Source organism: Crotalus tigris, unplaced genomic scaffold, assembly GCF_016545835.1.
Source record: "Crotalus tigris isolate CLP2741 ecotype Arizona unplaced genomic scaffold, ASM1654583v1 scf7180000017749.438534, whole genome shotgun sequence".
In the NCBI taxonomy this organism is placed as follows: domain Eukaryota; kingdom Metazoa; phylum Chordata; class Lepidosauria; order Squamata; family Viperidae; genus Crotalus; species Crotalus tigris.
Window position 1 is genome coordinate 41,692 of NW_024096613.1, and position 27,025 is coordinate 68,716.

At 38.4% G+C, this 27,025-nt stretch overlaps 1 protein-coding gene across 3 annotated transcripts in view; it reads left to right on the forward strand.

Moving 5' to 3' along the window:
- Positions 1-6,146: 6,146 nt before the first annotated feature.
- LSP1 (lymphocyte specific protein 1) overlaps positions 6,147-27,025 on the forward strand; it is a 105,186-nt gene continuing 84,307 nt past the window's right edge. For 2 of the 3 annotated variants that reach the window (XM_039340459.1, XM_039340460.1), the window contains exon 1: positions 6,148-6,366. In XM_039340459.1, the coding sequence (XP_039196393.1) occupies positions 6,287-6,366 (80 nt within the window). In that variant the 5' untranslated portion in view covers positions 6,148-6,286. Of the gene's footprint in view, positions 6,367-27,025 lie in introns of all 3 variants that reach the window. The other variant, XM_039340463.1, reaches the window with a different exon arrangement.

Sequence of the window (27,025 nt, forward strand, 5' to 3'; positions counted from 1 at the left end):
AGGTGAAGCCAATGGCTCATGACAAAACAACTACTCTTAAGAATGCTGACTTGACTACTGTATATTCTTTGTCAGGCTGAAACCTCAGAACAAGATAATAATAAATAAAACATATGGTTAAAGATATATCCAGAATGTATATATGTATAACTGTGAAACTTGGCACTCTTATGGCTGATTTATACTAAATACTTCTTTGAGTCCCATTGAATAATGAGCCATTTTGTGACAAACAAAAGGTCTTATCAAGTACAAAGAATGTGATATTCAGCAAACTGTGCAATACAAGAATTGGGAACCAGATGGCAAAAGTACATACTTGAAAGGGGAGGGTTGTGTGTAACCCCTATGATGTAACTCTTAATGATGGCTACACCAACTGGAATTACATATAAAGCTATATAACTGCTGCAGGTTTATTCTACTGTTATTAATTTATCACGGCACTGTACAATATCTTGCCACTTATCCTCCATATCTGGGAGATAGAGAAATAGGACCATCTTCAGCAGGTGGCAGCACCTGGTCAACTTAGTTTGGTTTGGGAACAAAGTCAGGGTCTGTCTGGGTAATTCTTAGATGAGAGACCTCCAGAGAATTCCAGGTATGTAGACATGACTGAGACACTTAAAGATATGTACTGGAAGAAGGCAATGAAGCAGAAGAAGCCACTTCTATGCTTTTGTCAAAAAAACAATGTGGCCATGTTTGTTTGAATCAAAAGACTTTTCCTATGGCTGTCCTTCTGTAAGACAAGAAATGGCCTGTTTAGAGAATATTAGCATGCAAGATGAATGAGATTACAAGCATATCTCACATCTTCAGACCCACTTTTATGAGTTTCCACAGAAGTTTAAAGACCGCTGGATTGGGTGACATACAAATTAAGTAAATAGCATCACATAACGCGGGGAATAAATGGGCAGATTCAAGGTGATCATTGGTTTTGGAGAAATATTTGGCTGTGGAGAATCATTTAAAGTGCTACCATTTGCTAAGAGAATACAATATTTCTGCATCTATTCAGTGCTTCAGGCTGCAATCCTATGCACAATAAACCAGGAATAATTGATTTCTCAGTTGACATGTAAAATATGAGCTTCTTAAAATTTTCTAAGCTTTTCACATGCTTAATCTAATTAATCCGAGGATTCTTGTTTAAAGGAAATCTCTCTCTTTTCACTAAATTTGTTCAAGAAAGAATACATGGTTTCCCTGTTTCAAACCACCCAAGGTACTGTAAATTATATCGTGCAAGCTGTGTGTTAAAGGCCTTGCTTCACATATGAACTTTAAAAAAAAATGAGGAAGATATCAACACAAAGGAAAAGAAGACAGCAAGAGGAAGTGGTAGAATGGTGAGCATGGTTGCTTCATGCTCTTATTTCCTCTTCCATGGAGTCCTATCTGTGTACAAGTTGTTCCAACAAAGTAGTTTCATTTTCCCCACCCTATCTACTTCTAACCATAGTTCTTTCATTCGGAGCCCCAAATACTTTGCATGAGATGCTTGTAAAATGCCTAAAGGAACACAAATAAGCATTTAACACCATTTTGCACTTTTTTGTTAGTTGCGAAGTCATGTTTGACCCATCGTGACCCCATGGACATCATTCCTCCAGGCCTTCCTGTCCTCTACCATCTTCTGGAGTCCATTTAAGCTCATGCCTATTGTTTCAGTGACTCCATCCAATCACCTCATTCTCTGTCGTCCCCTTCTTCTATTGCCCTCATTCCATAAATTCACTTGTGCAAGCACTGAAAGTACATTGATCAGTGCTTACGCAACAGAGTACAATCAGTAAGTTTTAACAATGGTGGTTCTTGTCAAAGAGCTTGATTGGCTTAATATGGTTAGACAAGTAATTTTTTACTGGGCAATCGTAATATTCATTCAGAAATAAGTTCAGTTGAGTTCAGATGGCCTTTCCCAGGTAAAAAGTTGTAGAAATGTGGTTAATGTGCTCCAGGAGGATTTCCGGGAGGGTTTAAAGTAAGAATACTTTACTAAAAATATACTATACTTATGCTAAAAAGTTGCCAAGCTTTTGCTGGGGGAAACTTCCCAACATCGTCAGGGCTAAAAAGGCCATTTCAACAAAGGTGGTTTAAGTAGGTTCAAGTAATGTCTGTGCACGGCTCTTAGACCGCATCACTGGCCCTGATTGGCCAGCTGATAACCAAAATGTGTCTGTAATGTTATACTCTTTTCTTCGAATGCCCTTCCCTATCCTTCCGCTGTTGGTTTTTGGAGGCGTTAGTAACCTTGCATCTCCTCCTCTTCCGATAACGCCAATACCTATCGTATCGGGGGGAGGATTCGGTCTAGTGTTTTCTTGTGTCTTATAATGGGGATAGGGCTCCGTTAACTGTGGGTTAATGCCCCTTTCCAATTATGCCCGGGAGTCGCATTTTTACCAATATTCTTGAATATATATATATATATATATATATATATATATATATATATATATATATATCAATAATGATGGTGAAAATGCGACTCCCGGGCATAATTATAAATGGAATGAATAAAGCGCGTTCACCAGGAGAGTTTAAAGTTAAAATACTTTAATTAAAGTATTTTACTATATTAAAAGGTTGCCAAGCTTTCGTTGGGAAAACTCCCCAACATCTTCAGGGCTGAGAGACCGTTTCTAACAAGGTGATTCAAACGGGTTCCATAGACGTCTGCGCGTGGTTCCTAGACTGTGCTAGCATTCCCTGCTGAACAGCTGATAGGTGGGAGGGGGAATCGGAGTAAAGATTTCTTCCGTCGTTCTCTCGAGCACTTTTGTTCACATTTCCGTCGACCTCAGGGGGTATTGTTAAAGTTATGTTCCGCCCTCTCCCGGCAGTACTGGCTCTCGTTGCAGTGGGGGGATTTAGTTTGATGTCATTGTGTATCCTACCATGGAGGCGGGGCTTCATCGGCTGCAATTTAACATCTTTTCTCTGCTGCGTGCTCCCGTATTTATCTTCGCTCGCATGTACAAGCATCAACTGGATGTGGTATTTTTCAATGTTTGAATCATCCTCCTCCATGGGGACACCATACATACACATACATACATACAGTTTAGGTGCACTTTATACCATAGCTGCATGTATATTTTAATTGCTAATGATCTTGGTAAAAGAATCAACTAAGTTATTACATTGCAATGAAAGCAATTTGCATCCCTTTTAAGCAAAACATGGAAACAAATTTATTAGAAGGGGTAAACTTCAAACTCTTAATAAAACTAAATATTGTATTGCTCACATTTTAATTTTATGAGTTTAACTTAGCCAGACAGGTATACAATATGTACTTGCATTAGGGAAAAACATTATGGAGAAATCCTATCCGGAAAGTCAAGGCATGCTGAGAATGCCAGTAACCATTGTTTCTTTTTAAAATCAAAACTACATTTTCTTACATCCAGGTTAATTATAGACCAAGCTTCCTTCATACTGCAAAGTTTTCTTTATAATCTCTGCATTGTCATACTGAGGTTCACATGGAATATGTAATTCCTGGGTTGAAATATTTTTATACAATGATATGGTAACAAGAAAAAAAAATCTTTTGAGGGAATTTGCTTTCTCATGTATACCAGTACATAATAACAATTTTCAACAGTAAAAACTGATAGTCCTTAGTTATATCAAAAAAGTCAAGATGGCAGCCATAGCCATGTGATCAAAATTTCACATCTTAACACAATGCATGGGATAGATTGTAATATTAATAATAATTATAATAATAAAGTTGGAAGGGACCTTGGAGGTCATCTAGTCCAACCTCCTGCTCAGGCAGGAAACCCTATACCATTTCAGACAACTGGCTGTCAAGTCTCTTGTTAACAACTTCCAGTGTTGGAACATTCACACTTCTGGAGGCAGGTTGTTCCACTGGTTAATTGTTCTGACTGTCAGGAAATTTCTCCTTAGTTCTAGGCTGCTTTTCTCCTTGATTAGTTTCCATCTGTTGCTTCTTGTCTTGTTGCTTCTTGTCTTTTGTCAGAAAGGTTAATAATTCTTAATGAGAGTAAAATGATTTGACAGACATGCCCATACTTATGGAGCAAATCACGATTCTAGTTTGAAAAATTGGAGAATTTGTTTAAAGTACAAAAAACATTTTTGTGGCTTTTTTCAATTAAACAGAAGCAATCTATGTATAGGTTCACACAAGGAGAATAGAAAGTATTAAGGCCATAATTTTTAATAATATAAGACAGCAATTCTATGCACAGTTTCCTAAAACGATGTAGATCTCGCTGAACTTATTAATAGGATTTATTTCTGATAAAAAGAACAAACTCAACAGTTTTATTATTGCCTACAGTTCATTTTAGCAGATTTTGGAATAAAGTCCTATGAAAAGAATGCTATATACGTGGAATCTTTGGTGTTCTCTGAGCTTGGTTGTTTCTTGTTACATTGGGTACTGAAGATGTTAGCTAGTTGAGTGATGAAAATCTGGAAGCAAACAAACAGCTCAGAGAGCGTCAAAGACCCCCCACAGTTCACCTTTGACCTACAAATATTCTCTTTTATTAATATTATACATGAACACGTTTCTTGTGAGTTAGGAGACAAGAAAGAAGAAAACCCATTTTAAGATTTAACACTATTGCCCATGGGTTAAATTAAGACTAAGGTTTCTTATCAGATTACATACTTTAGCTAGCTATGTAGTCGAAGGCAAAAGATAGGATTATTTTAGAAGGGAACAAGCATAAAGCTGAAATTCATCTGTGACCAGTATTCTGGAGAACAGTGAAATAGGGGATCAGAATCCAGAAAGTCTCAAATTGGTCTCTTTTTTTTCGGTAGGAATAAGAAGATGTTCTTTCTCTCTCTCTCTCTCTGCATTATTGTTGTTGCATATTTTTATGAGGCTATGGTAAACCAAAATGTGCTATGCTGGTCCCATCCAATGGAGAGGTAAAGATTTGTTAGTGTGTACTTCTAATTTGTTTTATAGCTATTACCAAATGTCTATTGCATTGATGAGTATGATACAAATCTTAGTTTTATAAAGCAAGAAAAGGTTGCAAAATTGTAACCACCTCTCTCTCTCTCTCTCTCTCTCTCTCTCCCTCCCTCCCTCCCTCCCTCCCTCCCTCCCTCCCTCCCTCCCTCTCTCTCTCTCTCTCTTTCTCTCTCTCTCTCTCTCTCCTGTTTCAGGGCCCTGAATGTTTGTGATGCCTACAAATGTATGAATGTGGCATTCTGGATACATGTGAAAGGTTCTACAGGTCAGTAGGATTAAAATAAAAGTTACACTTTTCTAATAAATTGGTTCACTCTCTTCTCTGAAAAAAATCTGTCTGATTCAATTGGTGGGAAATGACATATTTAAGTGGGCTAATCCAAAATATTTTGCTGTCTGGAGTAAACTAGTACATGGGAGTTCTCTGAGCTTTCACTTGAGTCAGCATATATTTTTTTTTGCGACGCTCATTCCATTTTTAATCTTCTGAAATGGCTCGTCTCACCCGTGTCTTCTTCTAAAAGTAAAAACACTAAAATAAAACCAAACAGTTAACCATGCAATGACGTCTCAGGAAATTTGAAATTACCTATCCTTTTAAGGAAGTCATTTGGCTGATTGGCAGAAAAGGACTTTTCATGTGGTTAGATGCATCATATGTAGTTAAGGTTGCTTAATACTGATTAAACCTTTAAACCCCCCCCCCAATTAACTTGAACAGTATCTCTTGCTGTCCTATACATGGCCCCTCTGCTTAGGTTTATTTTTTTTTTTGTTTTGCAAGACTGGATTTCTTATTCCTTCCATCCCTTCAAATATGCAGCTTGTAGATACTTGAAGTTGTGTTGCAATTGCCCAGTCTTCCAACCCTGTTATTTGCTCTAAGGATCCTTACACAGACAAAACACAGATAAGGTTGGAAAGAAGAATGTGAGGTATCTAAAGTTTGCAAGTACAGATGTGCTGCTGCTTTGTGAGTTTGACTTAAACAGCAAGATTGCTCTGTGAGCTGCAATTATGCTTTGTTCCCCTTATGGCCTGCATTAGTACTTGAGATTTTTTTTGGGAGGGAGGGGAGGGATCAGTTCTCTTCTTTTAAGACTTTTTTTTTTTTAAAAAAAAGAATGATTCTTTCTGATTAAAAAGTAAACTCACACCCCCAGTCCCACATGGTTTCCGGTGCATCTGGCTTTAGAGTCAATACAGGAAGAGTGGTGAGAGAACAACTGCACTCTTATCATTCTTACAAAACAGTTTGGAGAGAAAAGTGACTCAACTCACAATCTTAAGCCAGCAAAGAAAATGGCTGAGGAGCAACAATGTTTGAGAGACCTTGAGGGTGAAATCGGGGAACAGGAAGGTGCCGAAGGAGAGACCCAAAGGTAGGGAAGTTCAGCTTACTTGTTAATCCCTTTTTCTTCTGTTTCTTTTTCCCTTTAAAGTAGATAAAATGAGACTCTTTAGAAGAAAGAGGGAATGACAAATCCAGAGGTATAGCAGGTAAACAATTTGGGATCCAGGGTCCAGCTTCTTTGCTACACTGTCTTCTTGACTGTAGTTGAGTTTGCAAGACGCTCTTATGGGTAACTTAATAAGTTAACTCAATTTCCTGGGTATTCATGACCCACACATTAACCACTTGGTTTGGGTTTGTACAACAGGTTAGGCAAAGATATGATTGGCTAAATTGTGTTTCATATGAATCCACATAGTCTTAAATATTAAATTCTGACTTTTAGGAGCAAATTAGATATCACAGCAGCAGACACCATATGTTTAAACCTCAGTCATCAGAATTGTATGGGAGCTGGGAAATGAACCAGCTCATTCCCCCTGATACCATTTTTCTCTGAGCTAGACTCCATACTATGCAAACTACAACAGGCTGATGGGAAAGCAACAGGGAGTACTGTTGCTGCAGTGTTGAATTTTGGCTAAAAGATACTTTTATGTACTCCTCACGGTAGTACCCCCCTTGCTCCTCACACTGGCCTCTCACTTTCTACAAGACTGTGGGAGATCTAGCCTGAGTCTTATATTAATGGTTCTGAGACACAGAGAGGCTATGCATCTTATAGCATAGTGGAAGTTAATACAGCTACAAATCTTAAGCCTTTCAAATTCTTGATGTCCGCCTTGGATTTCAGAAAATGCAGTGACTATGAAGATGCTCATGATGTTATAGTCCCACTGGAGTCTTGGCCTTTTTTTTAAGTATGTGTGTGCATGTCTTCCCTAGTAGCATTGATTTAAATGCAGAAGAAATTATATTTTCTCATCACAATTCTGAAAATTAAAGTGCAAACCTATGCTTCTCTTGTTTGTATGTGCTTGCATGTACTCATGCTCGCATGTACTCATGCAAGCACTTTTGGATGGGTAGATTTAAGGTAGCACCTATTGCGTAGACAAGAAGAAAATGACCAAGACTTAAATTGTGGCATATCAGATAGGAAAAAAAAGTTTTCATCATCTTCCCTCCATATTATAGTCCTGATGAAAAGTTTCCACCACTATTACCACCCAGTTCCAATTTACCCTAGATGAGGATCTTTCTTGAAAACCAAGGGCTTTAATGAGGAAGAGATTTTGTTTGATTTCCTCTTACAAGTATTTTGTAATTGTAAGCATAGATTTAGTGGTATAATGTCCTATGAGCAAAGAAGCATCAAATAAAGACCACTGTGCAAATGAAAAGCAGTAGATATGAACTTTGGGCACATAGTAGTTTGTCATTTAACCAAGCTGGCATCCTTCAGCAGCCTCGATTCTTGAGTGCCCTTGGGAAACCCATTGCCTGGACCTTCCAGTATCATAGTAGGCACAAGCCTTTGGTTTGGCCCCTCATCACAAATGAATGAAAAGTAACATTTTGGAGTAGACGATTAGAATCAGTCACATGCTCTACTTTGCTTCAATACTGTATATCTATAAGTTTTGCATGAAGTCAGTGACTTGGAGTAAGAAGCAAAAATGAATGTAGAACAATAGATCAACCATTTTGCTAACATTTTAAATACAGTCCTTGCAAAGAGTCATTAAAGCACACAATGGATAATTCACTTAATCTTGAAAACTCAGAGATAAAGACTGGAATCATAACAACAGTGAATTGATTCAAGTGTCCCTGGATTTTGCTTTTGGTATTAGGTTATTACCAATCTCCTCTCTTCAGCATTCTAAAAAGCAATGTATGGAATTAGTAAAAGAAACCTGTTTTGCAGCACAAATATACTTAGGAGTTATCTGACAGAAAGTCTTAGGGTTTTTGCAGGACTTCATCTTGATTTGCAAAGACTCCCAGTCATTGCTGTTTCCTAACCACCAACTTCCCCTTTTTGTTTTCAAAATGACAGGTACATGGCTGAGTAAATGTTGAGTTGGGGAGGGGTGTAGTATTTTTATTGAGGTATTCTTTTTATGATTTTTTTTTTCTGATAGTCATTCAGAACCTTTGTAAGAAACATAAAAATGTGGCACTATGAGTATGTAAGTTAATACATAAAATAGATGGAATTGGCTATGCAAGCAGATCCTATATTTTTCTTTTCTTAAAATCAAATCTGTAGACATCAATCTTTCAAAGTAAGAGGCTAGTTTGTGGTAATAGTTGTAGCATTTATGAACATATTGATGGTATTAAGTGATTCTACTTACCCTATTTGGGAGCTAGTTCTGATTTTTTTTCTGGATGAATTGAAATTGTATGGTAATGAATAGCAAGCATTTTACAAATTCCAGAGATAGTTTTGCCAACTAGCCAGCATTTAAAAATTTAGCTGTTTTGAAAAATGGAAATCTAGATGGATTTGAAGATTACAGTCGTAGAATTATCCAGATTGATTGATATACCTGGTAAATGATCACACTGTTTCAAGACTGGGGATCTATTTCCTGTCCCCACTGAGGGATGAGAGTTTATGAATGGGTAGCCCTAGAAACTGAAATTATATTGATCAAACAAACAGCCATCCAACTCAGAAAAGAATTATAGCAGTGGATACTTTCAAATTTATTCAGAAATGCTTTTCACCACTTACATGAATTCGGTTTCTCTCTGTGACAATTCCAGCAGCCATGCCTTTTCTAAAAAAAAAAAAAAAAAAAGTACAGCTACTTTAATGCATTAATGATTGATGTGATCTTTAAAGCAGTTTGTAGAAGCTTAGCAATATAAAAAAGGTGGAGGAGGAAGAGGAAGAGAAAACCACGGCAGAGATGAGCAGGACTTGCAGATTTGAAACACTTCTGTGGCTCATTTTCAAAGCATGCATAGTCTCAATTCATAATGTTCAAAATGACAGTTTTCTCACTATGAACTAGCAGTTACCAGTCACCACATATTTCCTAACACATTCAACAAGTCTTCAGCACTATGTCTGACTCATCTACAGACCTGCAGTACTCCTTAGGGGAGGCCTGTAGGAAGGCCTCTTGTAATGAGAGAACAGTTATATGATTTCTTGGGCCATGTTTGTGCATGTCTCTTTCATGCCGGTCAACTTGTTCCAACCCTAGTGAAGATCTCCCATTAATTAGCTGGTGTTTATAGCTGGTGAGTAGAACCAGCAAGTATTTGTGGAACTCATGTAGACTTCATCCTTTGGGCCTAGATAGATCATCTGACCAGAATGTACTTAAGAGGTTATTTGCACACATGATTATTTGATTTTCAAAAATATGGACAATTCTCCCATATTTTTGGATTTCTAGTAATCCCTTTAGATACCTAGGGCAGAAGCTACATATTATATATCTCCAAACTGTAAGGAATGGGTCTTTGGACAAAGGTGCAAAGTTTTCAGAATGTTTTTTTTTTTAGCAAAAAAAACCTGGCATGCTTATTTAAACCCTTTGGGGTTTTTACCCCCTTTAAGGAATCTATTTTCATCTCAATTTTAAAGTAATATAAACTCAGGTTTGTTGAAACAGGATACTGTAAACTGTGTATTGAACTTTATATTTGAATGGAAATGACAGCACTTAGTAAAACTGAAATATAAATGAAAAAGGATTTGTGATGAGAAAAAGGGTACTTCCAGGCAGATGTCCCCTACAATCAAAACCTTGTGTGGGATTGTTCCATCTCTCTTTTCTTTCATAAGAAAAAAGATGGAAGAAATGTTGTAGAAAAATATGGGAAAATTATGCTTATAGTGAAAATGATGGTGTCTGGATAACTTCCCTTTTGCAGAATTCCACAAATGGAAATGAAGGAACATCTATTCATGATAAAAGTCTTCCCTGCAAATACCATATGAATAAAGATTGCTTTAAGAAGCTCAAACTGTAATCCTGTGACCATTAAATCAGAACTAAATTCTGCTGTATTTAGTGGGGCATACCCCCAAGCAAACATGTAAAAATTACAAGTGCGTGCACCATCAAATATTGTGTGTGTGTATGTGTATGCATATGTGTGTTTTAATATTTAAAATATTTAATAATTTCCTTTGCATTTTCTCTGAATACCTGCTTAACCTGAGGTAATTATAACTGCTATAGACAACAATGGTCTAAAACAGGGGTGTCAAACTGCCGGCCCATGGACCGGACATGTCACGATGAGACCGCACCCACTCCATTGCCAGCAATGGGGAAAAAGCTCCAATACATCGTGCAACATCACGTGACATCGCGACTTTGACATGTCTGGTCTAAAAGAATTGCAAGAATCTGAAGTAAACTTCCCTTTCTTTAACTAACTTTAGCTCTTCAGCAAGAAGTGTGAGCAAAAAGGGCCGAGTCAGAAATTCAAGAGAAGTGGGATCTACAACAAAATGTTGCAGCAGGTTCCAGACTAACTGCATGGCCTTTTTCAGGATTTCTCCTTCCCCCTTTCCATTTTTGTCATCTTCCCATAAAACAGTATTTTATATTCACTTCACATGCTGTATCTTCACAGTGGCCTCACTTCCTCTTTTTTTCTAACTTTTTAAACTGTTGTTTTAAAAATACTGGGAGTTTTCCCAAGGCTGTTAATACCTCAGTCTTATCCCAGAGGTGCTTTTTCAAAAGAGAACTGAACTTTGTTTTTCCTTCAAGTTAAAACAGAGTCCAATTGCCTTTTGAAAAAAGCACCTTTGGGACAACCATGATCTGGATGACTGAGAATCTCCATAGATATCTCAGTCTTATTCAATCTTTGTTTGTTTATAAATGATGCATTTTGTTTATTGATGGATGTGTGCAGAATGCACATCACCATACCTTGCCATGCCATGCCATACCATACCATAAATATAATGCTATGTCTTTCCAATCTCCTGTACGTTAAATAGCTTCAGTTGGTTGGGATTCTTTTTTAGCTCTCAAATGCAGCAAGAGTCACAACTTCACATTTATATATTAGCTAAGCTGTCACTTGGGGGAATGAAGTAATGTCAATATCATACAAACAGAATCTGGCATAATATTGTGAGCAAACTAGGTACTATTATTACTATGAAGATACGGTATTATTTCAAAGATTTAGAACCAATTTATATGAGATCAGGAAATCTCTTCTGATCATCCAAGGAAAAATAATACCAAATCATGTAAATCCTTTGGGTGATTTCCCCCTTTCCCTCTAACCTCCAAATCATTGCTGGGAGCACACAATAATACCTTGGTTGGAAAATGGTCTCCTAAGCTATTAGAACAAATACGGCAGATAAAACATCAGCAAAATGTAACAATCTAAAAAGACAATGCCCATCCTTCCCTAACTGAATAGTCTTCATGTATATTGGATTAGAACTCTCACAATCTGAAGTTAATACAGCCTATGTCCATCCTAAACGGATGAATGAATTTGAAATCTAACATACCTGGCTGTTCCATTATTTTAATATTGATTACACTTATGCAACACATTTAACCATAAAATAGCCAACATAATTGAGTTAACTGTGTTGTGCATGTGTAGGATACGTAGTTAGTTTAAGGTTGCCACCTAGTGATGGTTTGGATTTTGGCAAAACAGATGCAGTAGCTTTAACCCGATAAAGTCAACCATGTCTAAGCATATGATGCAAATACAGTTACAAAATCATAGAGTCTTAGCCTAATCCAGCTCTTTCTGTTGTGAAAGGAAGATTTGCTGGCATAAATGTATATTTTCTAGACTATTTTAGCTCTCTGTATTTTGTACTTACTTAATGAGAAGCAGGGATAAAGATATGCAAACCATGATGTGAGGATGAGGCAAACGAAGTGTTGTGATGACACAGAATAAAATTGGCTGTACCACTTGGTACATTTGGCAGAAAACTCTAGCAGCACAACATTTGCTGAACCTGTTACTCAGTCCTTATGCTGTCTCAATTTCCTCTGTTCTCATTCACTGTAGTTCCCTCTCTCTTTCCCTCCAAGGAAATGGGTGACAAAGTCTTAGAGATTTTGCCCTTGGATGGGGTTAGAATGAGAGAACTTCATTACAACTAAGGATGATTTAAACTAGCTTCCCTCTTAGACTCATAAGATTTTCTTGGTGATGGCACAGGATATGGCAAAAAAAAAAAAAAAAAAGATTATCAGGATGTGTCTTTGCTGTTGTTAGCTGCAACTGGAGAAGACAGCTTAGTCTCTTTAAAGAATAAGCTCGTTGACATCCGCAAAAATCTTAAACAAGTATTCGAATGCTTCATGATAAAAGTATAAGGTTAAGCACAGGGCCTAGCTTCTTCAGAGGTACCCACATCAAAAACACAAAAATGAAAATGAGCAAAAAATACTTCAATATTTTGATCTTTTGAAGTAATTACAATGTGGAGCTAAGACATTTTGAACTGGGGGATTGGTGCCTGTTCATCTAAAACAGGCTAGAAAGAGGGAAAATGAATTCAAGTCTTGCCTTAGGGTTGAAAGCCAGCTGTGTGACTTTGAGCCAATCATTGTCTCTCAGCCCAACCCACCTCAAAAGATTGTTGTAGGGAAAATAAGAGGAGGAAAGTATGTTGGATACATTCGTCACCTTGAGTTATTTGTGAAAACAGTGAAGGGTGGACATAAATAAATTGTTGCTGCTTAAATTTTTGACTAGATTGTTCTCTAAAACTGAAGTGGCATTCCTGACTAACTTAGCACAAAAATGTTCCCTAGAAATGGAAAGGAGTTTTTGTTATTGTTTGGTTACTAACCTTCCTCTCCCTCTGAGGAAGACCTTTCTCAGCAAATGGGTCTTGCCCTAAATTTCCAGTAATTAACCTTCCCCAAAGTATTCTTAGGAGGAGAATAAATGGACTGGCAAAAGTGCAGGTTTAAATAGTGCCTCCAACAAATACGATAACCAAGGGGGTTGTCTTAGCATGCGTGACAAATATTCTCTGCCATTAGTTTCAGTCAATAATTGAACTTCTGCATTTTGCATAAATCAAAACTGGATGCAATTAGAGAGAACACCGATTATAGGGAAGTGTGAGCGCAGGCTGGTGTTGTGTGAAGGAGTCTCACCATTTTTGTGGCTCGAGCTATGAGCTCATGAACTAGAAAATAGCTCGTTACAGACATGATTAGTTATCCCTGCCCAACCTTCCAGGTTGCCTCCTGCTCTGGCTTCTTGTTCCCAATATCTGGAGGCTGCCCATATATGGTCGTTGATTAAGACTTGCTTTGAGGGGCCAGTGAGCTACAGCCTTTCCTTTGCATGTTCATCCTCAGCTGTCCTGAATTCTCTAGATCTCTTAGAGGAGACTTGGAGAGTCCTAAGTCAATTACAGCGATGGCTAAGAATATCCAGCACTGGAAGGAGATTGTCTAAGAAAATTGATACCCAAGGAGGCATCTTTGGACTCCTCAGAACGGCATTCCATGGGGGAGAGCAGAAGAGGCACTGCTCTATGTTTAACTCCAGTGCCTGGGGCTGTATTAAAGATGGTAAAAAAGCTACACATTCTATTTTAGTGAATAGACCCCTTCCTGCACGTAATCTTTTTCTTGTCATGGCTTACACAATTTGTGATAATAGGTTTTAAGGAAGCCAGTTATTGGTGAGGTTGCCTACCCTGTGGTATCAGAAAGGGGCTGCAAAAATCTGAATGACCACTAAAGAGACACTCTTTGAAAGCATCAAACAAGAGAATCGGTCTAGGTCTATTTTATAAAACAAAAGACAAGGACATTTGTGATCATAATTCAGAAGATTTGCCTGGAAACCAAAAAGAAAGAAATTCTCTTTATTAACAGCCTCTATGATAATACTTCTAGATAAATGTTCTTTTGCTAAGCTTCATCTGATTCTTGGAAATGGCGTTCTGTTCCATTAAACAAGCTTAAGAAGTAGTTACAAATAATAAGAATGTGAACCTAATGTGAAACCTTGATATATTTTTCTTATTTTACTCAGGGCTGCAACCCTAAACATGTTTAGCTCATTGGACATATTTCTGAGATCCCAAACTGTCTCAGTTTGTTTTGGGCAGCACCATCTGTAACAAGCTACGAGGACATCAAAATAAGATGTGCATCATGATGTCATTGTGCAAAGGATACAACCTAATACTTGCATCATGACATCTAAGTACATAAGGCATGCCTGTATCATGCCATCATGATGAACATGCCATCATTTGCCCTCCCTTGTCCCATCCCATGAGATGCCTGTGCATGTAATTTTTATGTTCTGCATGCCTCCATGAGAACTTCACATAAATCTTGTGAATGACCCAAACCACAAAGAAATTATTCCATATTACAATTTATGCATGAAAATGCATAAATACATAAATATTTGTCCAAGATGATGTTTAAGAGGATTGGTCACCATTCGAGAGCGTCCGAACCCTCTGTACCTTCAGCTGTCAGAAGGCTGTTCACATTTTTCAAAATGGATGGCTGTGTGAGTATATATGTGTGGGTGGGTATACGCTTTGGTGAGAACTAACTAAAATAATTGAACAGCAGCAAAGGCGTGCCTCTGGAAATCTTTAACCAAGACAAAAGGCATTGAGGAGAAACATTCTACAGAGGCCAGGCCAGTTCTACCTTAAAACAGAGTGTTCCAAAGATGCTTTTCAAAAAGCAACTAGACTTTCTTGATTTATTTATTGAAAAGTTTCGCTTCTCATCCAAGAACTGAAAAAGCTTCTTGAATGAGAAGCGAAATGTTTTCAAGAAAAACAAAACAAAACAAAACAAGAAAGTCCAGTTGCCTTTTGAAAAGGGCCTTTGGGACGACCATGACCTGGATGATTGAGAATCTTTATAGACACTTAAAACAGAATATTCAGACACTGAATGGTGAAGAATGGACATAACTGAATGTTCCAAGTGAATTGATTTTTACTTCCTAAGTTTCCATGCTGCTCACTGAAGGTTGCTATTCTGTTATCAGGTTAGGTGCAGCTGCTAATTTAATAAGCTCTTGTATCTCATGGTAATGGAAAAATGCCTTGGTTCTGTGAGCAATAAACTATACATGTTCCTAGAAAACTGGTAAGAAAAACAGAGAAAAAAGAACAGGCAGTTTTTCTTTATGCCATAAATATTTATGGTTCTTTCTTGAGTATGAATAAATAGTTTCTTGCTCCAAAGGGTTTACAATCTAAAATATAGAGGAAACATAAGAGAAGGTGGAGAAATGGGACATATCAGGTTATGACTGTTTCAAGCAAAGATTCTCCTTTAAAATGCAAGATCAAGCAGTAGTTTTTCTGTGTGATACAGGATAATGGCACTTGGACTAAATGTTATTAATATATGTTGGCATGCCCAGATAGATAATCTTCCACCATTTTTTTTCATTATTACTCAGCAGTCCTTCACGATAAAACTGATAATTTTTTTTATCATCATAGGACTGTGTAACATCTATACTAGAACAAAGCTACATTTTGCTACAGTAATTGTCAACTTGATCAAGGAATAATTGATCTTTAGACAAGGAGACTCTTGATGCAACAACATAGTCAAACAACTGTCTGCTGAATGTCTCAGACAATTTTCTGGGCTTTGTGACAGATACTATAATTGCCATACATTGAGCACAAGACCAATAGAAACAATGATTATTGATGGTTCTCTGAGATCCTGGGCTAAAAATCTTACCTCTACAGATGTAAAACATCATGCTTGGAATCTACAGATGTAAAACATCATGCTTGGAATCTAATATATGTAGTTGATATGCTGTGTTGTTAAACCCGAGATCATTTGCCCTATGGATATTTTCTTTGGAGTGGGCTGGCAAATTCTATCATGAAACAATAAATTACTGCAGAGATGTTCAAACTGTGGTTTGACAATCCAACAGTTGGCTTGGTCAGATGACATAGAACAGAGGTGTCAAACTGCCAACCCATGGGCTGGATGCATCATGGCGAAACTGCGCCCACCCCATTGCCGGCAATGGAAAAAAAGTCGCAATATGTTGCGACACATCATGTGACGTTGCGAGTTTGATACCCCTGACTTAGAAGATGGACCAACATGAATGCAAGCTGATACTGAACCACTGTTTTCTAAATAAGCATAGAGTTTTCTTGATGGACTTCTGGACAGAAGCAGCCTGATTAAGAGAGGAGATAACTTCAACACTAGAACTCTACATTTATCATTGGTGATAGGGAGGGAGGCAGCACTGAAATTTTAAAATAAATCTCTCTCTCTCTCTCTCTCTCTCTCTCTCTCTCTCTCTCTCTCTCTCTCTCTCTCTCTCTCTCTCAAATAAACTTAGAAGAAATTACAGCAGACATAGATTGAATGATAGACATTTTTAGAAAATGAAGATGGCAGATGGCTTTAATTCAGCATTTTGTTTTCATAAATATGCCTATATGTCCAGAAAAAAGGCAAAACTAATTTGTGAGTTGATCATGAGAATCCTGGGTTGCAATGGAAAATGGCAGAAAGCTACCTCATGATTTGTAAATGACCGCCCTCAGTAGCAGCCATTTTAAAAATGGACAAAGCTTTTCCCCAAGGTCAGCCATTTTTTTTTGAGTGGCCATGTATTTTTAAAAGGTCAAAGGTAAAATATTTGGGAACCCCTTACTGACCTGACAATGTCAGGTATATGCAACTGAGTTTTACAGTCATAATAACATAGCAGCCAGGTATGCTATTCTTGTAAGGGTGCAAAATCCAATGCTTTTGTCAACTGTGGAAAAAGTTATCAATATAATCATATAGATGGCCCCAATTTAGGATTACCAGTTCTCTGCTTCCAAGTACATCTGAGCCAGAATTCATTTTGATTTAATGTCAGAGCTGTAAGCTCCAATTAATCATAAGCTCTCATAATTGTAAGCTTCAGTGCTTCGATTATTAAAGTATGGCCTTTGCGGAATTCTTTGTGAATTAGCTTGGCAGTAACTCATTGGGACAATGTTGATATTAAAGTATGGCTGGTGTTAGTTTAGAACAGTACCCACATCCACAAGAGATTAACCCAGGCTGGAAAAGCAGCTCAGCTTTATCATCCTGGTACTTGTAACTCTATTGGACTACAGTTCCCATTACCTACAGGTACCACACCCTCTGGGTATATTATGTGGAATTAACAGTTATGGTTATGCAAAACAGCTAAAGAAGACCAGAGAGCAGTAATGTAGACAAAACATGCACAAATATATACAAATAAAGAAGATTGGGTGACACTTCAGTTGTCCTGTTGATTGATTGAATGATTGATTTCAATTTTAATTGGAGGTTTATATTCTTACTTAGGAGAAATTCTAATGGAACTTTCTTCTCAATAAGTATGCAAGATTACAACTTTCGAATCATATTAGCCTTTTAATATACATCATATGCATTTTTTCAGTCTTTGCATCTGTCAAATTATATTTGGAGCAGCCTAAGAATATGCATCTGAGAGTGCATATCTTATTTCTATGAGATACTTCTATTGCACAAAACATCTCTCTGCTTCTGGGAAGACCAGTTCTAATATAATCACTTTTCCAGTTGCCCCATCTTAATGGCTTTAGGCATTGAAAAATGGATGAAGGGCTGGGAAAATGCAATAGGGTTGATGATCACTGCATAAGCAAGATAACATGAATGAAGCAGAATATTGCACTAGTAAGGATCGCTTTGGAAACACCCCCACCCTTCTAAGCCGTAAGGAGTCAGATGCATTTTCTTGCTTGCCCTCAAGGGGGCAGGCTCCACTGTGTCATTTTTTAAAAGCAGCTGGAGAATGATAGCTACTGCAACATTAGAGGCAATCTCGGAATAGAGATAATTTCATTCACTTTGCATTTTAATGTGATGTCACCTATTTTCCCTATTTGCTTTAGAACAAAACACATTAGTCTTTGGGTGTTCTTTCTTTGCAATGTTATTTTAGGATTGAAAGCCAGACTGGTGTAGTATTAACTAAGCTAGAAACTGGTAGTCTCGTTCTGCATTAGGCACAAAACCAACTAAGTGACCTTGGTTCTGTCAATCTCCCTCAGCCTGAAGGAGCAGCAAAGGCAATCCACTTCCAAAATCTTGCCAAGAAAACTTCAGGGTCCTGTCCAGCCAGTTTCCAGCAGTCAAGACTGATTCAAAGGTGCCCTTCCCCCACTGACACAAACACACGAAAGTTGTATACGAAAATACATTTATTAATGGAAATGATGTATCCACTTTGCACATGATTCATTGAATTGTTCATCAAAATATACAGATGGTCCTCAACTTACGACTGCAATTGAGCCCAGAATTTATGTTGCTAAGTGAAAAATGTGTTAAGTGAGTTTTGCCCCATTTTATGACTTTTCTTGCCACATTTGTTAAGTGAATCACTGCAGTTGTTCCATTAGTAACACGTTTTTTTTTAAGTGAATCTGGCTTCCTCCATTGACTTTGCTTGTCAGAAGGTCACAAAAAGTGACACTGCAACCATTATAAATATGAACTAGTTGTTAAGCATCCAAATGTAAATCACAGGACCTTGGGGATGCTGCAACGGTCATAAGTGTGAAAAAATGGTCATAAGTCACTTTTTTCAGTGCCGTAACTTTGAACGGTCACCAAATGAAGCATTGTAAGTCGAGGACTACTTGTATACCTTAAGAAAAAAAAACTGTGCAGATGGCATGTTGATGAGGAACTGGTTTCAGAAAAATATGAGATGAGAGAAGGTTTATCAATCCCAACCTTAACAGAAGCAGAAACATTGAGATGCTGACATCTGTGAAGGTTGCTTTATGAAAGTACCTTGGCAGGAAACTGAAACACTGTTTCTCACATTCACACGCTCATGAGAATTAAACAAGCCTTCCTTCCTTGGCAGTTGACTCCCTTCTGTGTAAATGGCTACACCTTTCATCAGCAGAGGCTCGACGTTTGAACTGTTTCTAATACAAAAGAAGGACAAGATGGCCTTGATCACCAATGTCAAATGACTTCCACACTGATATTAATTTCTTCATGTTATTCATGTGAAATTCCGAGGAGGGTAGTTCCCAAAATACAGTAAGCCTTAAGTAGACTTTCTGCGATATGATGATTTTGTAGAAGACAGATAAAGGGAGGAGGAAACAGAGGAGAATTAGACATGGAAGACAAGGCTGTTTGGTGCAAGAAATCACTGTTGAAGAATGATTATCCGGGAGTGGAAAATGCAATTTAAACTACATGAACCAGTTCTTTGAATTCTTAGAATTTCTTGTGTCATTGTTAATTGACACAAAGCTTCAGATTTCTTTTCTGTAATGTACAAAATCATCCTAAGTGAAGACAGATTACCAGGAGTTTTGAGTTAGGTTCCCTGTTCAGTTCCCCGCTGCGTTGGAACTTAAGCCTATTTTTCTCTTACATGAAAGGTTGGTTTTGTTCATGATTGTTTTCCACTTGAGATTGTGGATTTATTCACTGTTCCCAGTCCAGTAAATCCACCACAAAGCTGTGATTGTTCCCTCCACTATGTCAGCCCCAGCCCAGGGGTTAAGTCTTTTCTTGCTTCAGATTGGAAGCATGTTTTCCTTGTCAATATATATGACTTAATATGCTCCAGATGTGTCAGACAGCCATTTCAGCATCTTAATCCTCATTTTCAACTTCAATTGGAGTTGTCTTTTTCACAGCAAGGAAGACTGCTGATGGAGACATCTGGGAGATTTATGGGACTGAATATTGGGGCAGAAAGTTGAGCAGACACTCTTCCTTTTCCACATGAAAAAAATGTCTGTTATGCTTCAGGATAATAGAAGAAAAATTATTATTTTGTAAACCCCTTCTTGATGTTGAAGGACCCTGACAAGAGCTGTATTCATAATTCCATCATTTCTCATTTTAATGGTGCAGTATGACAAAGGCATGGAGAAATATCTGTCTTCTGCATGTTGAGGACTCAGAGAACATACTAAACATGCTGTCATGCATGAGAAAACTGTTGCAAATTTGAGCTGTTAATTGCACTCAATTAGCAAACGAGCATTGTGTTCTTCTGCCCAATTCTTTAAATCGAACCCTCAGAGTTGCTGTGTCTTTCCCCACCAATTATCTCACCACTTATTTTCAATAGATGCCTGTGCAAATTGCATATTCAATCACATTTTACATTCACTTCATGCTACAGTAGTGAAGAATGTACTAACTGGAGGAGAACTGCATTTTCCCAGTGATGTCTCCCAAGTAAAAGAACTTTGCAAAGTGGAAATCTGAGTGAAGCTGTGCCAAGGGCAAAACACAATGAATGCAATAAACAGAAGATATGATGGAAAGTTGTCGACAATTTGAAGGTGCTTTTTTTTATTATTCGGCTTATACTGTTGAGCACTAGGTATTTCTCCAGTAAACAATGAAAACAGCTGTCATTTTTGAAACATTTTAAAGATTTCTATGTGTACACTCACAACACACACATCTCTGTCTCAATACATACATATGCCCAAACACAAACACACACACACACACACACAAAGAGGGATTGAATGTGGTTAATGTTACAAAATGCCAGACAACAGCCAATGGTGATAATTAATTACTTTGATGTCATCAAGGGGGAAAAAGTTATGTCTAAGGGGAAAATGTAAGTAAGAAAGGAAAGGCAAATATCAGGACTGGCTAAAAACATTTTCCTGCCCAAAACAGAGCAACGCATAAGGGCATTTATCTGCAGATTAAAATATAGACAGATACCTAAGGCCAATGAAATTATGCTGTATCTCTTTTGCTAGCAATTAAAAAATGCAAGTATGATCAATTAAATAACCAGTCACTCCCTGTTCCTTGGGATAACCCCAAATCAACTTATTTAAACTAGAACCAAGGAGAAATTTCCTGACAGTTAGAACAATTCACCAGTGGAACAACTTGCCTCCAGATGTGGCGAATGCTCCAATATTGCAGGATTTTAAGAAGAGGCTAGACAGTCACTCGTCTGTGATGTTATAGGGTCTCCTGCTTGAGCAGGGTGTTGGATTATAAGACCTCCAAGGCTCTTTTCAACTCTGTTATTCTGTTCTGTACTAATCTTCCTGATCCGTCTAAACACCAAGTGAGAGATCATTGTGTTCCAAAGACCACGGAGGGCCAGATCTGTTGTATGGAGAAGATGTGTGGACTCTAGTCCAGAGTGTCTGTGGGCCTACAAGTTCCATCCATCAGTGGAAGATTTACATTGATAGGTTTCTGCAGATCCAAGCCTTGCTTGGAAACTCCTCAGGCACAGAAACACAGATCTCTTATACCAAGGTACAGGTGGTTCTCGACTTAACAACCATTCATTTAATGACCGTTTGAAGTTATAACAGCACTGAAAAAAGTGAGGAACAATTCTCACACTTATGATAGTTACAGCATCCCATGGTCATTGGGGGAAGCTGGATTTGCTTAGAGACGACATGATTTACTTAACAACTGCAGTAATTTGCTTAAAAACGATGGCAAAACAAGGTCATAAAATTGGGCATGACTCATGGAACAACCGCCTTGCTTCGTAATGAAAATGTTGGTCATAAGTCAAGGACTACCTATAGCCCTGGTGACCTCCTTCTCTATGATGCTTTGCTACAGTGCCTTGTGGCAGAAGGGGTCAAAGGGATCAGGAAGGTTTACCACATGAGACAGCAACTCCTGTTTGTGCTATCGCTGACCATTTTATTATGCAAGGCTACAATGAAGAATCACTTAACAATATCTAATCTGTGAATGCATAAAATTTAACCCCATCTTAACTTACTTAAATCCTGAGTATTATTATTATGGATCATCACACAGTCGGCCAAATGTTCAGACTGGATTTGGCATTTTGTCTACCTATCGAGTCCTTACCCAGGACCTGGGATAGGCAGATGTGGATGTTGGATGGTATTACAGATATCGTCGCAGGATGGAAGCAGTTCCTAGTAAGGCCGCCTTTTGCAATTGACTAATAGCGAATTTGTCAATGCCAATGGTGTTCAAGTGGTGCTCCAATTGTTGGGATTGCACCCAAGGAGCCTATTACTATTGGTACTACTCTTGCTTGCTTTTGCCACAGTCTTTCTATTTCTATTTGTAGGTCTTTGTATTTTGTTATCTTCTCCAGTTCTTTCTCATCTATTCTGCTATCTCCAGGCACTGCCACATCCACTATCCAGAGTTTTTTTGTCTTTCTTATTGACAATTGTTAAGTCTGGGGTGTTATGTTGCAGGTGCTTGTCTGTTTGAATTCTGAAGTCCCAGAGCAGTTTAATTTTATCATTTTCTATGACTTTCTCTATTTTATGATCCCACCAGTTTTTCCTTACAGGCAAATGATATTTTTTGCATTATTATTATTATTATTATTATTATTATTATTATTATTATTATTATTATTATTCCTAACCATTTAGTCATTATCTTGGACTCTATTTCCTAGGGACAAAAACTGAAACTTTGTTTAAAAAAATCCAAATCTTAGGGTCTAGAAAAGGTGCTGGCAGGTGCCAATACCATTTAAGATGATAGTTATTTTGAAATAGAGCCTGTGGGCTAAACTATTATCATCTAAACAGTTGCAAGCTTTTTAAAAATTATGCTAAAACTGCATTTTTTGCATCCATCTGCAGGAATAAATAAATATGTATAGCATTTTCATAGACGGATGCAGTACACTACAAATGTTCTAGAACAGTGGTTCTCAACCTGTGGGTCGGGACCCCATTTGGGGTCAAACGACCATTTCACGGGGGTCGCCAAACATCGCAGTCCGCCATTTCCCCCCCCCCTTTTCCTTAGCTGTGCTACTCCCTTTTATTCTATTGGCTTTTGAAAGCCAATAGAATAGACTCTCTTGAATAGAGTCTAATTCTATTGGCTTTCAAAAGCCAATAGGAATTGTCCAGGCTGTCTCTGCCCTGCTGAGCCGCCAAAAGTCCCATTCTGCAAACGGTGCTGCAAGTTGTCTGCAGCGAAGGCGAGCTGTCTGGAAGTTTCCACCCCTCCCTGCTGAGCAACTACTAAAAATGTAAGTAAAAGAGGGCCAGGGGTGGGAGGTGGGAGGCCGGCGGATGCAGGGAGGGTTGCTGGTGCGCGTGGGGCCCGGTGGGTGCCTTACCTCCCTTGGGCTGGGCCAGCTGGTGGCCCAGCCAGTAGTCGGCCTGCGCCATCTCTGCCGCTTGCCAGCTACACCTCAGCCGGCTCAGGGGGCAGCACCATGCATGTGCGGTGCTACCGGGCAGGGAAAGTCCTCGACTTACGACCGGTTGGGTAATCCTCGACTTACGACCCATTGGGTAGTCCTCGACTTACGACCGGTTGGGGTCGCGGCATTAAAAAGGTTGAGAACCACTGTTCTAGAAGGTGTGTGTGTGTATGTGTGTGTGCATTTATTATTACCATGGTTGGCCAAATCATCATCTTTTGTTAAATGACATAACTTTGATTTGCTTTTTTTTTTCCTTCAGAAAGGCCTGATCATTTGTGCTACCTAGAATCCCAAATGTCAAACTGATCATTTGTGCTACCTAGAATCCCAAATGTCAAACTGATAATGTAACTAATAAATGGACACTGACGGCAATGCTAATATTTTTTTAACCCTAAGCTTGTAATGTATTGCTAAGGCTTGCTACTATAAATACCCACAAAATGTGATTCCTTTGATTATACACCAGATAGAATGGAAAATAGGACATTTCTTCCTGCATGGAATGGGAGGGAGCAGAGACAGCTTTTGTCCCACAGATGGAGTTTACATAACAAGCAGAGAATGTGATGGCTGCTTCTGTTTCTCTGTGGAAAAATAATAATTTATTGAGAGATCCTCCACGACATAAATTTCTGACTCCACTTGGACTGCTCTGTTCAGGAAATAGTATTTGAGATTACACTATTAGGCCTGCTGAGAAATAATTTATGTTTTTCAAAAATGAAAAAAAGACTGTCTCATTCCACATTGTTCTTATATGTTTTTTTTCATGTACAGTATTATAGTGGCCAAATCAAAAAGAGTCCTTAATGTGGTTTAACTTACATTTAAGAACCCATTTCTTCAATTACATCCTCCAGATCATCACAAAATTAGATTTTCCAACTTATTCTTTTTAAGCATATTATATGAAATAATTCATACAATCTGATGTTGCTTTTTCCATACAAATGGCCCAGGAAAGTCCCTACTATTTAGCATTATAGATAAATATCTCTATGTGATCTCCGAAATCCTTTAAGGGAGATGTATGGGGAAAAAAAAACTACATTGGATTTGTCCCTTTACATATTTTCCTCACCCTTATTCTATGCGAATAAGAATGGATAACAAAGAAATGTGGCTTAAAAGCTTATTTTTTGATATCTGCATCCAGCACAAGAGTGATAATCTGCGGCTTCTCACGATGTCTTTTATATTGCTTCTGTTAAAGTTTGAAGTAGCTACCAGTACCTTCTGCCCTCCTGTCATTTCAATCTAATCTACCTTGGAAACATGTAATTTCAGAGAACTGAGAACTGTGTGATATCTTTCCAAACCCAAAGCAATGAAATGTAAGTCTTAGGGAAAAAAGGTGCATAGCATACCTGTTTCAAAGAGCATACATTGAAAAGTCAGAGTAATTTTTGCCTCCGTGGTTCATGCTGGCATAGCAAGTGTGATTAAGCATGATGAACCAAGCTAGTTAGCTATGGATTTTATAGTATTAAATCAAAGAACTGGATTTCAGGAAGCAAGATATGAGCCCTGGTATTTAGACATGGCAGTTTGAGGTTTTTCTTTATAATTCCTATGATCCAAAACAGATGCCGTACTACTCTTGCAACATATTTTCCCCTTCATCCTCCAACTTGTAAGATGGATTAGACAAAGAGTACTTTCATAACAGCCATAAGTAAGCCCTTCTTATCACCTGCTGCAGTTTTGCGCCCATCCCCCACATGAAAGTTTTGATCGCTACTACAGTTGGTTTGCTTGGATGAAGGAAAGAAAGGGAGAACTGAATGACTGTCCATCTGGTCAATGGGAGGGCATATAAATTGGTAATCAAGTCAACACACTCTTCTGCTCATTTTCCTCATGGAGAGAGAGAGAGAGAGAGAGAGAGAGAGAGAGAGAGAGAGAGAGAGAGAGAGAGAGAGAGAGAGAGAGAGACGAAAGCTATCCACTCAAATAACTGGGAAGACTGGGAGAATGAAAATCCCAGGACAAGGTGGGGATTTCTACCAATTGGAAACCATCTTGTCCACAATTTCATAGAGTTAGGGCTAAGCCCTAACAGTGTACCATAACAGTCTTAATTAGTCTGCTTCCCAAACCTAAGTTGGTCAGCCCAGGCCAGGCCAAGTGGGTCCAGAGAGGCAAACAGGATAAACAACAGGAAAAAGACACTCAGTGGCAGCCCCTTCATTCCTCCCTTCCTCTTGTGTCCTCTGCTGGTTTTGATTACATCTTGTTAGGATTAGGAGGAGGGAATGGCAAGAACTTCAGGTGTCAGAGACTCTCTGCTTGCTGGAGTCTGAGGATACCAAGTAGCTTGGCTCTTCAGCACAGAAGGAGATTGGCCTGGGGGAGAGATGCTCCTTTCTCTACCCAAATTGGCACCCATACTCACAGATTGCTCAGATTGTCCTTAGTTGTTGGCATGGGGTCAGCACCAATTAGCCATGCTAGGAAGACAAATAAATTGGTATCAACAACTTTGCCAAATATTTTAGCTTTCCACATCCATTCTTCACACAGAACGTAGAATAACAGGGTTGGAAGGAATCTCCTAGTCCAAGCTCCTGCTCAAACAGGAGACCCTATACCAGTGTTTCCCAAACTTGACAATTCCACGCTGGCTGTGGAATTCTGGGAGTTGAAGTCCACATGCCTTAAAATTGTCAAGTTTGGGAAAGACTGCCCTATACCATTCCAGACAAATGGCTGTCAGTATCATCTTGAAAAGCTCCAGTAATGGAGCACTCACAACTTCTGGAAGTTTTTCATGATGTAAACTGTAGTCTGACTCATTCAGAGAACATCACTTTAATCAAATAATGGGAAAAACCAGAATAAATATTATTATGTGATAAAGATCTAATTCCAGCTTCCCTCAACCTGGTGTTGTCTTCCGTTAATAGAACTAGTACCAATGTGGAATAACAGTTATGAGTCAGTTTATGAGTTGGGAGACCCAGGATCAAGTTCCTGTCAATCAAGGCCTTACTGGGTGATCTCAAGCCAATTAGTGCTTTTCAGCAGTTGGTGAGGAGAAAATGAAGAAATGGCCTCTTGTCTGTTGAGTCCTTAAAAGGAAGACAAAACAAAACGAGAATGTATTCCATACAATAGCCATCACTCCCAACCAGACTGGAAAATCAAAGGTTGAGGAAAACTTTTGTTAGCATTTTTTGTTTTTTTAAAGCCTGCTCCTTCATTTACTAAAATCAAGAGAAGCCTGTTGAAAATCATTCCAATTAATAGCCATTTATGAAATGAAACATAATGAATGAGGGGAGAAAATTGGCCTCAAAACACCAGGAGGGTCATTCTAGCATTTCGATAATGGGTGCTGGGTTGAAGGTGTGGATGGCAGGAAAAAAAATGGAGGAGGAAGGAAATGTCTGAGGAGTAAGAAATATCTGCCCTGAAATTACAATTCTCCACAGCATCAGTTGTATAGGAGTGGTGGGGAACAAACTGATTTTCGTCACCCTGGCCCCACAAAGCTGTTCAGACTTGCT